The 15,001-nt window shown below is 30.8% G+C and overlaps 1 protein-coding gene and 1 non-coding gene across 2 annotated transcripts; both read left to right on the forward strand.

Annotated features, from left to right (window-relative positions):
- The first annotated feature begins 3,657 nt into the window (after positions 1 to 3,657).
- LOC115696168 (small nucleolar RNA R71) lies at positions 3,658 to 3,764 on the forward strand. The gene has a single exon (XR_004007759.1). It is a non-coding gene; the product is annotated as a small nucleolar RNA R71 (small nucleolar RNA).
- Positions 3,765 to 9,524: 5,760 nt separating this feature from the next.
- LOC133036335 (ras-related protein RABA6b-like) lies at positions 9,525 to 14,079 on the forward strand. The gene is made up of 2 exons (XM_061112959.1): positions 9,525 to 9,891; positions 13,495 to 14,079. Exons 1-2 carry the CDS (start codon positions 9,671 to 9,673, stop codon positions 13,970 to 13,972), a joined length of 699 nt encoding a protein of 232 aa, XP_060968942.1. The 5' UTR covers positions 9,525 to 9,670; the 3' UTR covers positions 13,973 to 14,079.
- The last annotated feature ends 922 nt before the right edge of the window (positions 14,080 to 15,001 follow it).

The raw sequence follows: 15,001 nt of genomic DNA on the forward strand, positions 1-15,001 counted from the left end.
ATGCCTTTACAAAAGTACTAGCATCCTTGAAAAGCGTTGGCCAAAAGAATCCACTTTGCAACACCTTGGCAGCTGTTCTAGTTCCACTGAAGTGTCCCCCACATGGTAAAGCATGACAGTGATTAAGAATAGAATACATCTCCTCTTCAGGCACACACCTTCTTATTATCTGATCTGCACAGTGCTTGTAGAGGATTGGCTCTTCCCAATAGTAATGTTTCACCTCAGAAAAGAACTTCTTTAGTTGTTGACGAGATAGCTCAGGAGGAGTGATATTGGCAGCCAAGAAGTTAACATAATCAGCATACCATGGTACCATCAGACTTTCCCTCACACTAAAGAGTTGTTCATCGGGAAATTGTTCATTTATTTGTACCTCTTTTGTATTCTGACTTTCTTCCAGCTCTAGTCTTGACAAGTGATCTGCCACCAAGTTCTCAGTACCCTTCTTGTCTTTTATATCTAGATCAAATTCTTGCAAAAGAAGAACCCATCGAATCAGTCGTGGTTTGGCATCCTTCTTAGTCATCAAGTATTTGATTGCTGAATGATCTGTATACACTATCACTTTATTACCAATTAAGTAGGGTCGAAATTTGTCACAAGCAAATACTATGGCCAGCATCTCTTTTTCTGTAGTAGCGTAGTTTAGTTGGGCATCATTCAAGGTTTTGCTTGCATAATAAATGGTTCTGAATACCTTGTCAACCCGTTGTCCCAAGACTGCTCCAATGGCATAATCACTTGCATCGCACATGATTTCAAAAGGTAGTTCCCAGTTTGGTGTAGTCACAATCGGTGCTGAGATTAACTTCTCCTTGAGAATTTGGAATGCTTCAAGACAATCTTTCCCAAATTCAAAAGGAACTCCACTAGCAAGAAGATTGGATAGCGGTTTGGCCACTTTGGAGAAATCTTTGATAAATCTTCTATAAAACCCGGCATGACCCAAAAAACTTCGGACTCCCTTCACTGAAATTGGAGGAGGCAAGTTCTCAATTGTAGATACTTTGGCTCTGTCAACCTCAATACCTTCTTTTGAGATTTTATGTCCCAGCACTATTCCTTCTGTAACCATAAAATGGCACTTTTCCCAGTTCAGCACCAAATTAGAGTCTTCACATCTTGCTAAAACCAACTCCAAGTTACTCAGACATTGGTCAAACGATGAGCCAAACACTGAAAAATCATCCATGAACACCTCGATGCACTTTTCTATTAAATCTGAAAATATAGCCATCATACACCTCTGAAATGTTGCTGGAGCATTACATAGCCCAAATGGCATTCGTCGAAAAGCAAAAGTACCATATGGACATGTGAATGTTGTTTTCTCTTGATCCTCCGGTGCTATAGCTATTTGGTGATACCCACGAGTACCCATCAAGGAAACAATAGTACTCTTGTCCTGCCAACTTGTCTAACATCTGATCAATGAATGGGAGTGGAAAGTGATCTTTTCTTGTGGCCTTGTTGAGTTTTCGGTAGTCAATGCAAATTCTCCATCCCGTGACAGTTCTAGTTGGGATGAGTTCATTCTTCTCATTCTTCACCACCGTCATCCCTCCTTTCTTTGGAACAACTTGAACTGGACTCACCCATTTACTGTCTGAAATAGGATACGCTACCCCGGCATCTAACCACTTCAAAACTTCTTTTCTGACAACCTCTTTCATTGGTGGATTCAATCTACGTTGTGCATCAATGGTTGGTTTCACTCCTTCCTCCATTAAGATTCTATGCATTACAGTTGAAGGGCTGATCCCTTTAATATCTGCTAAAGTCCATCCAATGGCTTTTGAATGCTTCCTTAAAACCCGTAATAGCTTATCTGTCTCTACAGAAGATAGGGAAGAAGCCACAATAACAGGAAGTGTCTTATTCTCTCCCAAATATTCATACCTGAGATGCTCTGGTAGGACTTTCAACTCTAGTTGAGGAGGCTTTTCAGTAGATGGGGTAGGCTTTGTTGGTATGACTCCCAACTCTTCATAATATTTTCTATTCAACGGTCCATAAGAATCGAGCCACATAGCATATTCAAAAGCTTCCTTACCATCTTGTTCTACCACCTCTTCTTGTACCAAAGTCAGATTAAGAGGGTCTTCAGCATGTGTCTTTGTCTCCACCAACTGGTCCACCACATCAATTGCAAAACAGTTGTCACTAGCTGTAGGATAGGTCATTGCTTTGAGTACATTAAATACAACTTCATCTCCTTGTACCCTTAGCTTTAACTCTCCTTTCTGAACATCAATTAGTGCTTTCCCTGTTGCCAAGAAAGGTCTCCCCAGAATGATAGGAACATTACTGTCTTCTTCCATATCCAGAACAATGAAATCAGCTGGGAAGATGAACTTGTCCACCTTTACTAACACATCCTCAATGACTCCTCTAGGGTGAGCTAGCGATCGATCTGCCAATTGAAGAGTTACAGTAGTTGGCTTTGCTTCACCTAGCTGCAATCTTTTGAACACTGACAAGGGCATTAAGTTAATACTGGCTCCCAAATCACATAGTGCATTTATCCCTTCAATTTTACCAATAGTACAAGGAATAGTGAAACTCCCTGGATCTCTGAGTTTTGGAGGGAGTTTCTTCTGTAGAATAGCGCTACACTCTTCAGTTAGAGCCACTGTCTCATAGTCTTCCATCTTCCTCTTCTTTGACAAAATTTCCTTCATAAACTTCACATAACTTGGCATCTGCTCTAGAGCTTCAGCAAAAGGAATGTTAATGTGAAGTCTTTTGAAGACTTCTAGAAACTTGGTGAACTGCTTGTCTAAGCTTGACTTTCTCAGCCTCTGAGGATAGGGTATCTTTACATGATGATCAATACTAATCGGTGGAGACTGTTGTGGTGGTGCTGGGCTATCAGTAGCCTTCTCTGCTGTCGGTGTTGGTGTTGGCACTGGTTGAGCATTTATTTCTTCATCTACCTCAACTGGTTGTGGTAACTCAGGCCCATTATACTTCTTACCGCTCCTCAGGGTAATTGCCTTGCAGTTTTCTTTAGGATTAACTTCAGTGGTGCTAGGCAAATTTCCTTGAGGGCGGGTCGCCACCGAGTTGCTAGGCGGCCCATCCGAGTCCGCAGGTCTTTAATTGAAGATCTAGTTTCGGTCATGAATTGGAGCAAGAATCTGTCCGCAAACTAGAACTTCCACCGCAGGATTGTTGCCGATTAAACTGTTGGTTCCGATTTCTTTGTTGATAGAACCCACTATTTCTTCGGTTGTTATTCGGTTGAACCCATAATTGTTGTTGTTGTTGTTCTGTGAAAAATTCCCAATGGCCTTAGCTTCATCCATTGGCAAATCATCCACATCTGCTTGGCACTCCGAAAAGTGATGACTTCCTCCACATAACTCACAAACAATTTGGGCTTGCTTAGCTTGCCCTGCAATGATTTTAGTCAATGCCTCAACCTGAGCTGTTAACTTTGTGATGGCATCGACTTCTAACACACCAGCTACTTTCTTGGATTGACTCCTTTCAGTTGGCCACTGCTGGTTGTTTAGAGCCATCTCCTCCAATAGATCATATGCCTCATTAGCACTCTTTCTCATAAAAGCTCCACCAGCTGCTGCATCTATTAGAGTTCTAGTATTACCAACCAACCCGTTGTAGAAGTTGTGAACCAGCATCCACTTCTCTATACCATGATGGGGACACCTCCTGATCAGATCTTTAAACCTCTCCCAAGCCTCATGGAGAGATTCATTATCTTGTTGGCAGAAATTATTAATTTCTCCTCTTAGCTTTGCAGACTTCGCTGGAGGAAAGAACTTTGACAAGAATTTTGTTGCCAGATCATTCCATGTAGCAATAGAATTCGGTGGCAAAGAATTCAACCAACTCTTGGCTCGTTCTCTGAGAGAGAATGGAAACAACCTCAATCTAATGGCATCGTCGCTAACTCCATTAACTTTAAAAGTTTCACAAAGTTCCATGAAGTTAGAGAGATGCAAATTAGGATCTTCAGAAGGGAGACCACCAAACTGAACTGAAGACTGCACCATTTGAAGGATGGCAGGTTTGATCTCGAAGTTGTTTGCATCCACTGCCTGTGGCCTTATACATGACTGCACTCCCGTCAGAGTAGGGAGAATGTAATCTCTCAAGCTTTGGCCATTAGCTTGATCTTCCACAGCGCCACCATTATTACCATTATTACGCCCATTGTTCCCAACATTATTGTTCACATTGGCAGCCATGATTTCTGATGTTTCAGCAGTTGCTGAAACTCTTTCTTGCCTCTTGTTCTTTCGATTCTTCCTGCAGGTTTTCTCAATTTCAGGATCAACTGGTAATATGACTGATTGTCCTTGACGGCGCATGCACTTAGGATTCCTGAGATAAATAAAGAAAATATTGCAAGAAAAAGGTTAGAAAAATCAGCAAGAGAAAATATACCAAAGTAGAAGTTAGTATAATTTTATGTAATATTAATCTTTAAACAATTCCCCGGCAACGGCGCCAAAAACTTGTTGCTATATTTTTAAACGCTACGCAAGTATACGCAATCAAGTAGTAAAATCTCACACAGGTGAGGTCGATCCCACAGGGAATTGGATTAAGTACCACTAAATTATACTTATGATTCTATTCGGTAAATCAAAAGTAATTATGGTTTAAAAACAGTAAAATTTGAAAGAAATTCAGAAAACTTAATAACACAATTTAGAGTTGAGCAAGATGAGACAATAGGGAGGAGAATCCTGTTGTTGTTTACCCAAATTGTTAATGATTAATTACTATCCTATTCTTGGGGTGAATGACAGATTATAAAATAACCTAGCTCCTTTCAGATCTTCTAGATTCTAAATCACATGTTATCTAATTAATTCCTTAATTAAACTAACATGAAATCAGCATTAAGCAATAATCTATTCGTCACATAAGTCATGTAAATACTTTCGTTTCACATAGAACATCGATTATCTTAATTTTAGCATTCTCAATTCTCACTTTTCAGATTTTGAATTGAGATCATAGAGCATGCACAAGGTGATCAATCTTAAACATGAAATTAAACACAAATTAAGATAATTTCACACACACAAGAATTGAGGAATGGTAATTAAACATTAACTAGGAAAACATTAAACAACAATCATCATCCTCCCTAAATGGGAAATTTAGTTCAGAAACAAATCCATAACCATTCCTATAGCAATATTCAACATTAATAAATTAAAGAGGAATAAAGAAAAGAACATGCTTAAGGGTGAATTCTGGATCTTCACTTGAATCTCTACGCTCTTCCTGCCGCTCTCAGCTGTGTTTTAGGGTTCCAAATCGCTCTCTCTGACTTCCAATCGCAGTTTTCTATTTATACTTGAAATTTAGGGTTCGATGGACGAAATTACCCCCGGTCCGTACGGGATCTCGCCGCGGCCACACTTCCTCTCGCCGCGGCGAGAATGTGCCAAAATTAGGCAGTTTCTGTTTCTCGTATCTCGCCGCGGCGAGACTCTTCATCGCCGCGGCCAGATATGCAAAAACTCAAAAAATGAAGTTTTTCCTCGGCTCAGCACGTCTTTCAGTGAATTTCTGCACCCGAGACCTCTTTTACTCCAAAGAACCTGAAAACATAGAAAACAAGCGTAATTCCGTCCCAACACAGCTAAGAATGCACATAAATTGGATCCAAAACATAGGCTAAAAATAGCCTAACAATTGAGTTTATAAGTCTTAACCAGAGTATAAATTTCTTAACTCAACTCATCAATTGAATAGAAAGAAGAGAAATTGAGTAATTACATTATAAAGTAAAATAAAAAATAATTAGGAATCATAATAATTCTTGTCTTTATAATTGTTATTTTTTAAAATTTTAATTATTGTATTATTATCTTTACTTTTATCCAACAATTATTATTCATCAAATTAAATTAAAGAATTAATTAATTGATAATTGATAATCAATTGATCGAATGGACAATACTTTATTTATCATTATAATATTTTTTTTTTATGAAAATTTATCATTATAATACTTGTTTCGATTATATATACTTGTATATCAAATTTTACTGAACAAATTACAAAACCCTCATCTTCAACTAATATTCTATTAGTGTTGATTATAGCATTTATTCTATTAAGTGAGACTAACGACACTAATCAAAATTGTGTTGCTCTCTTCTAATGAGATTATTACGAGAAAAACACAAATGAGACATTATTAAAACTAATTGATACTAAAAAAAAAAATATTATACACTTATTGTTTAGGGTGGTGTAAAATCATTCTATTTCTTTCTAATTTGTTATGAGTAACAAAGTTGGATCTATTGTCATTGGGCATGTACTTTATATTTATTGGGCCTACTTTTTCCAAGATCTTTAAGATTCATTTGCTATAATGTACATTTTATATATTGAGCCTATACCCTCCAAAGATATTTGCTACAAAAGGCTCACATGTGGATTTAAACATGAGCTGAGCATTATGGGAATGGATCCACACCTAAACTAACATCATAATTAGGAAATTCTAGATAGAGAAATTTCAATAACTATGTTTAAAAAGACACTCAAATAACTATAAATTCCCCCTTATTATATTATACCATTTTTATACCAATATTACTAACCATATACTAAAAGTACATCTACCCTTAGAAATCTCTCAAACAATTTCTTAAACATTAAGAAAAATATATAGTTCATTTCCAATAGATTATATGGTTGTTGTTTGTATTGGTTTTGTTTTGCTGTTTTTTTTTTCTTTTTCTTTTAAATGGTGAGATTTGATTTTCTGGTATAATCTGGGTATTTATTAAATTTCGATAAATTTTCAATATGTTATCGATGACTTCTCGATGTATAGCGTACCAAAGTCAAGGTGTCCATTTTTGACACTTTCTCAATTATTTTTAAGTAGGTTTTCGATGGTCTGCCTTTTTTCTAATTTTTTTTTTACTTGATTTTTGATTGTGATTTTTGGTTACTTTTTTTGACATGTTTTTGATGCCTTTTCGACGATTTCCTTATAGTTCACTGAAAATTATTTTATGACAGATTTTCAATAGGTTCTCGATAGTTCACTAAAAGTTGTATTGTAATAGATTTTCGATAGGTTCTCGATATTTTTTGGTAGCTTTTTGATGGTTTTTCAATAGGTTCACGATAGTTCACTGAACATTGTGTTGTAATAGATTTTGATAAGTTCTCGATAGGCTGGATCTTCTCTGGATCGTCTTCTTGTTTAGGAGATGATGCAAGCAGGGGATTCCTACTTGGACTCTGACAGATTTTTGCTCGTCGAGCTGCTGCGATCGAGCAAAAATAGATTTTATGGGTTTAGATGGTGAGGACGATGGGGTTCGGTGTAGATGCAGGTTTGGGGTAGATGCCGGTCTGGGTAGTTGGGTGTAGACACCAGTATAGGTTTGGTTTTGGGTTAGAATGCCAGTGGATTTCTTCGGGAGTTACAGAGAGAATGAGAGAGTTAGGGATTTTAAAATATTAAGGGTACTTTAGGAATGATGTTACAAAAATAAGCATAAAATGGTACAATATTTCAAGGTGGAATTTTGTGATTAGTGGATGGACTTTAATGCATACTTATTAAAGTTATTGTGGTTTGTTTGTTGTGTGCTTGAGTGGCCCAAAATTAATCAAAATACTACTTTCAAGTTTTATTTCCCAATGATTAGTTTTAGTTTTGAGGAGTTGAGATTACAAGAATTTTGCAACTCAATTGTATTTTGATGTTACTCCTAAAACAAATTAAAAGTAGGATCTACAAAAATATAAATTACACCATAAATAGTATGTTAGTTTAGGGATGTAAACGGAGCAGAAATAGATAGGGATTGCTCACGAGCCCCACTTCGCTACAAAATTCTTACCCCCATATTCGTCCCGTTGCTATTTGAATCGGGGTTGAGCTTCTATCGGTATCCATGGAATAAAAAAGATATTAATTTTTTATATTTAGAATAATAAAATATTGTAATATTTTTAATAAAAAATTATATTCATATTTTTAATTATATTTAAATATAAATATAAACGGGACATGTTTATAGCAGGAGGTATGTCTCTTGCCCCAATCCCATCTCCCGTTGAATACCGTCATTGAGGGGTTATGTTTTGCACCCACTAAGAGTAGGTAGGTACCCACATATTCGAGTCAGATTAGGTTAAATTGACATTCTTAATTAGGGATGGCGAAATGTGTCATCGTATCGTATTCATGTCATATTTTAGTTGAACTGTTTTTATATTTCGTGTCAGATGTGTCGATTCGTTTTTTACCTGCATCTAATTTCTTCAATTCTAAGCCGATCTGTAAAAAAAATTGTGTCATGTTGATGTTGACCCACAACTGGAGTTATAGAGAAAACGATAAATTAAGAGTTCCATTAAAAACTTATATACATTTATGCTGATATACTTTTTATATTTATATATATAATAAAAATTAGATTTTTTTAAAATTTTAATAATTTTATAGAAAATTAAATTAAAATTTTTTAACTCAACATTGAGTCACTAAATATATATTTTTACATAATTATATTATTATGAATCTTTTATTTTATTTAAAAAAATCGTATCAAATTTGTGCTAAGCGGGTTATATCGTATTTGATCCGTTTTTATTTTGTATTAAGTTATGTAGATTCGTTTTCTACCCATATTTAATTTTTTTGACCCTAACTTATAAAATTCGTGTCGTGTTCGTGTACGTATGCTCTGTGAAAACCCATTTTACCACTCCAATTTCTAATTTAAATTCACATTCCTATTCCCAATAATTCTAGCCCACTTTGTAAACTCTTTTTTTATTATTAATTCTAGAAGCCCATAATGTGGAACACCTTGTGTCACATCTAAACAAAAAAAAAAATGATATTAATTAGTGGAATGCTTTTGGTATCATTAACAATAATTATCACTCCTAATCCTAAAACCCTTATTCAAAGCAACCAAACATACGGAACCATATGAAACCAACTTTTCTCCTATTGGGAGAAATGTTAGAAAGTATTATTCGTGGATAGTATTTTTCTTGGTATTATATTATTATTGGTATAATTAAGTATTAAGTTTTATATAATTTAACAAAATAACTTTTAGAGATATCGCTAATCGATCGTAAGGTGTCACCTATAAAAATTATTAGACACGACTGATACCAAATAATAATACTTTTAGATACTAATAGTGCACAATACATTTTATAGATGGTACCCTACGATTGATTAGCAATATTCTCTAAAAGCTATTTTTTTTATATTATATAAAACCTGATAATTAATTACACTAATAACAGTATGATACCGAAAATAGTATTAAGCACCACAAGTGCCTTTTAGCAATTCTGATTAGATAAAGATCACTCCTTTATTTCAATTACCAAACAACCAATCAATCAAAGCCACATAACAAGTTCCCCAAACAAATTCCACGTGTCACAACATGATAAGACCTTTAAATAAAATAGTCAATTAAAAAAAGAAATTATTTTTTAATTTCCAAAAGAGGGGTTTCCTACTTTTGCTAGCTTTGTACAACAACATCATCACAAAACAACTATATCAAATATCTCATATGCCTTCACAATTCACATGTAAAAAATCATCAAAATCCAAAATCTTCAAAAACTTTTCTTTTCTTTTCTTTTTTGGGGGGTTGAAATAATATTAATATTCATGGATGATTCATTTGATGAAGATTGTGATTATCTTTTCAAGGCAGTTTTGATTGGAGACTCAGCAGTTGGAAAATCAAATCTTCTTTCAAGATTTTCCAAAAATGAATTTAGATTAGACTCTAAACCAACCATTGGAGTTGAATTTGCTTACAGAAATATTAGAGTTTCTGATAATAAACTCATCAAGGCTCAAATTTGGGACACTGCTGGCCAAGAAAGGTATGTATTTATATATATAAATATATATATATATATGTATGTATGTGTTTTTGATGATCATCATAAAAAAATGATTTTAATTTAGATAATGATAACTGGGTTTTGTGTTATGATTTGATTATTAACTAATTAAGTTGATTTGTTCAATAATCATTAATTAAGATAAATTGTTCTGGGAGGTTTTTGCAGTTTTTGGCTGTATTCAATAATTTACATTTTGGTACATATATTATCAAGTATATTGCAGTAATGGTCCTTGAGTTAACTCCATATTACGGTTTAGTCCTCAAATTTCAACTTTAATAATTAAATTCTCAAAAAATTTAAACCATGCTTTAAAAGTTCCAAATTTTCTATGTAATTTGTGTATAAAAAACTAATTAAGAATTTAAAAATTGGAGAAAACTGAATTTTTTAATTTTGATTGAGGAGAAAAGGAAAACACATTATAATTCTAAATAATTAAACATAATTTTTAACATATATATCAAACTTATTTATGGTTTTAAATAATGTACAAAATTACAAATTTGATTAAAAATGTTATTGGCAAGAATTATTATAAATATTAATAATTAAAAAAACTATATATAAGCATTAAAAGATAATGATGTTTGTATAAATATTATGGTCAGAGTTTTAAGCGTAAAGTAGAAACTATGATAAACTATGGGACCCATTTTTTTAAACCTAAAATCATGCATTGATTAAAATCATAAATACTCTCAAAATTGAATTAATGATTTTTTCTTTCTTTAATTTAATTAAAAATATTAAATACTAGGGGTGTTTATTACTATCACTAAGTGTTGTACTATTCTTAATTAAAATTGAAATAAATTATAATTTAATAGAAGGAATAAATGAGTTTATAATATAAAATAATATTTTATTATATTATCTACTAAATTAACCAAACTAATTTATTATAAGTTTTTGAAAGATTATCTTTTTATTTTTGATTAATAAAAATTTAATTAGGAAATCGAATGATTTTCCTTTCTTTTTTCTTAATTTATTTGGCTTCAAAAATTTCACTTATTATTAGTAAATAAACAAATAAGAATTAATATTTATATCATATAATTAATCAATCTCTATAAACATGTCATTAGCATAATTAAGTAATAAATTTTTTATATGGGAAACTAATTCATAAGATGTTACCTTATAATAATGTTAAATACTATTAATATTTAAGAAAAATATTATTTTATTAATTTGTTATTTAAGTAGTTTTTTTTTTTTTTATTATTATTATTATTAGAGTTTTGGGTTTGTTGTTATTGATGTGGTTAGTGATCATATCCACAAATTAAGAGTTCACCAAAAGAATAGTTATAACAACATGTGAGTACCTTTCATTATTTGTTTACTAATAAAACCTTTTTTTTTTTGGTAATAATCATATTTATTATTTTATTATTTAGTGCAACACTAATTACGGCTTTATAGACATGAGCATGGCTTAATTAGCTAGGTTACTCATATAAATTTTTACTTTTTTTTTTCTTATAAAATGATTAAACATGATTATAGAAAAGTTGTTGGCATCTTGCTTTAATAAGATCAATTTTTTTAGTTCATAGAAAATTTTATAATGCATCCCAAAATGAGAGTTTAAGTATATACCTTCTATTTGTTTTGTCATAAAAATAAATATTTGTCAAATTTTTTTCTTTATAATTATCTATGTTTTGAAAATAAATAGAGTGTTTTAAAATCAATAAGGGGTAGAATGAAATGAAAGAATATATAATAAGATTGTATATATAGGATTATATATAGATGAAAATAAAATAATATATATTCTTTTAATTAATGTAATTAATAAGATAATAAATTGGATTAAAATTTAAATTTTAAACACAATTTTAATCTTATTTATTTTCAAGATATAATACTAAAATAAATTCATTTTAATTACATAAAAATTTAATTGACATAAGACCATATTTTGTAGGGTTATTTGCGGTAAAATCTCTGTTTTGATATTTTACACTTAATCTCTTTATTTTTTTTTTTTTTTGTGGTAAAATTCTTTTATATTTATTTTTCTGTATAAATTTAAAGTATTAGCTAGATATCACCGTTAAATACCAATTGAATTATTACTGTATTGCCTTCAAAGTTTTAAGTTTATGTATACAACTGTACACATTGGTCATCCAAATGGTATTTAATGGTGATATTTAAGTGATGTCATAAATTTACAAAAAAAAAAAACAAGAACTTAACTATAAAAGGGTTTCTCCTTCAATTACTATTTTATATAACATTATAGTAATTTGCGATATAAATACCTAATTTTAACTCTCAGTTGTAAGAAAATATTTAAGTTTAATTTTTGGCGGTAATAATATCGAAGTTATATTTTTTGAACTCCATAAGTACTTGGTCGTTAAATGTCAAGTCATTATCCACATGTTATTTTTTTATTGGTCTATTTAAATTATTTTTTTCTTAAGAAATAAAAATTTAAGGACTTGGATCAATCAGGGATTATCATGTGGCAATTTACTTAACACTTAATAACTAGATAGCTATAGAAGTTCTAAAATTAAAACTTAGTTATTATTACCATCAAAAATTAAACTTAGGTATTTATTTATAACCGAAAATTAAACGTAAATATTTATACTGTAAATTACATTATATATTATAACTAATTTATATTATATTGTAGAGCTATAATAACTATAATGTAGTACTTTTTATTGTAATAATATTTAACACATACATTCATAAAAAAGAGGAATATACGTACAAGAATTCATTTATGACAACTTAGAACATAAGGAAAAAAAAAAATTGAAGTAGGAGACAATATAGTACCCCATACATAATTACAATTTTCAATTTCGAAATGAAATCACATACATATTTGTACTTTTACATTGTTATAGCAAAATCTACCATAATTATTATAAGAAAATTTATTTGGGATTGCTTAGTATTTTTAGAAAGTATTTTTTTTTGGGGGTTAAAATATTAAGCTTTATTTAAGTAATTATATTGTCGGTTTGTTATATATGTTATTTGTATTAAAAAATATATAAATATACATTATTTTATAATATGATGTAGTATTGAGGAAGGAAACAATAACATAATTTTTAATTTATTTTTTGATAATGGAAAAAAATAACATAATTATACTACACCACGAACCTTCCCTTTTTCATCATTGTGTATATATATAGCATTACATATTTTTCCACTTTTTCTATTCACACTTTGAAATTTTATCAAAATAATAGTCTTTTAAATTAGGAACAAGTATTCTTAATTTTTTTACTTTTAAGATCATTAAAAATTCTTTTTGAATTATTGAGATTGTTGGATTTAAGAATTTTTATTCAATTTTAATAAAGAAAGTCTAACATTAATCAAAGTTTAGAGAGCATGTTTTAATACATGTCAAAATTTGAGGACGCATAATTTAATAGATATTAACGGTTGGAAAGCATGATGTAGTACATGAATAATGAATTAGTAAAATTGAATAAAATTGGACAAAAGTACTTAAATCTAACAATTTCTATATTCAAGGAGAACATAACATGAGTTCATATATTCATGTTTACATTAATTTTTTTACAGATTTAGAGCAATTACGAGTTCATACTACCGTGGAGCACTAGGTGCACTATTAGTGTACGACATAACACGACACAAAACATTCGAAAATGTAAAGAAATGGTTGAAAGAACTAAGGGAGTTTGGAAACGCGGATATGGTTGTTGTTCTGGTTGGTAACAAATCTGATTTAGGTCAATCGTCGAGAGAAGTTAACGAAGAAGAAGGAAAGAGTTTGGCCGAGGCGGAAGGTTTGTGTTTCATGGAAACTTCAGCTTTGGAAAATGTTAATGTTGAGGAAGCTTTTCTGAATATGATTACCAAAATACATGAAATTACAATAATTCAAAAGAATTTACAAGCTAAACCATTAGTGGTTAATGGTCAATACCAAACAACAACAACAACAAGTAGTCTCAACTCAGCCAAACAAATTATTCATATTGATAGTGATCATGAAGTATCTGCTACCAAACACTCTGGTTATTGTTGCTCCAATTGATTTTATTTTATTTTTAATATTTTGTGTTTTATTGTATAGAATGAAATTGAAGATTATTGTATTGTATGATTGAGTTCCTAACTATATTGAATTTTGATTTTTCTCTATTGGTATGCTTATGTTTATAGTTTTCAAGGTATAAATATGTATTTTCTTCAAAAAAAAAAAAAAAATACTTTGTAAGAAAATTTTAGAAGAAAGTTAAAAAATTTTAGAAAATTTTATGAGAAAACAGTATAATGTAATTGGTTACTTATTTGATGACTTTAAGGGTACCTAGTTACTTTTATTTGGTTTTTTTTTTTTTTTTTTTTAATTTTTCTCATAAAATATTTTTTTTTTTAAAAAAAAACACCATATTTTTACATTAAAAGTATGAAAACTCATAAAATTTATAAGTTTCTTCAATTGTATTTGTATAGGTTGCATATATTCTTATTTCTAATTTTATTGAGAAAATTTTCTCAACCTTAAACAATTCATGGCCATATATAGCATGGAAGAAAATATCATAAAATAGAAGTTAATTTTACACTGAACACTTCTAAGAGGTTTTGTTACCAAAAAAATAAGACCTACAAATAGTATCGAAAACAGAGTTTTTGATATTTCAGTTTATATTGCGCGTGTTTAAAAAATTTCAAACTTATTTTCGACACAATAAATTATTCAAAAAATTTCAAAAATTTGCAGGGATGATGTTGTAATTATAACGAACACTGTCATGAGAAAAAAATATTCTAACATGTATTTTCAGGCACAAAGATTGACTAAGAGATTATAATAAGAGGTTGACGATAACACTTGACTTAAGGGTGTTCATCAAATACCCAATCCACAAAGTGTAGATTAGATTGGATTAAAAAATCTAAAAATTCGTGTTTGTGCCAATTGGAGGTTGATTGTCATGTAAAACTAACTAATCTAATTCAATCCATACATATTTATATATATTTTAAAATATGTATATATAGATAATTATTATTTTAATGTAAAATAATAGTAATTTAAAATTTTAATAGATGAAAT

Source organism: Cannabis sativa, chromosome 3 (assembly GCF_029168945.1).
Source record: "Cannabis sativa cultivar Pink pepper isolate KNU-18-1 chromosome 3, ASM2916894v1, whole genome shotgun sequence".
Lineage (NCBI taxonomy): Eukaryota > Viridiplantae > Streptophyta > Magnoliopsida > Rosales > Cannabaceae > Cannabis > Cannabis sativa.

Excerpts from the sequence above, each read along its gene's own strand:
- LOC133036335 (XM_061112959.1), top strand. The coding sequence starts at position 9,671 with ATGGATGATTCATTTGATGAAGATTGTGATTATCTTTTCAAGGCAGTT. Across the intron at positions 9,892-13,494 it reads GACACTGCTGGCCAAGAAAG|ATTTAGAGCAATTACGAGTT; the intron begins GTATGTATTTAT and ends ATTTTTTTACAG.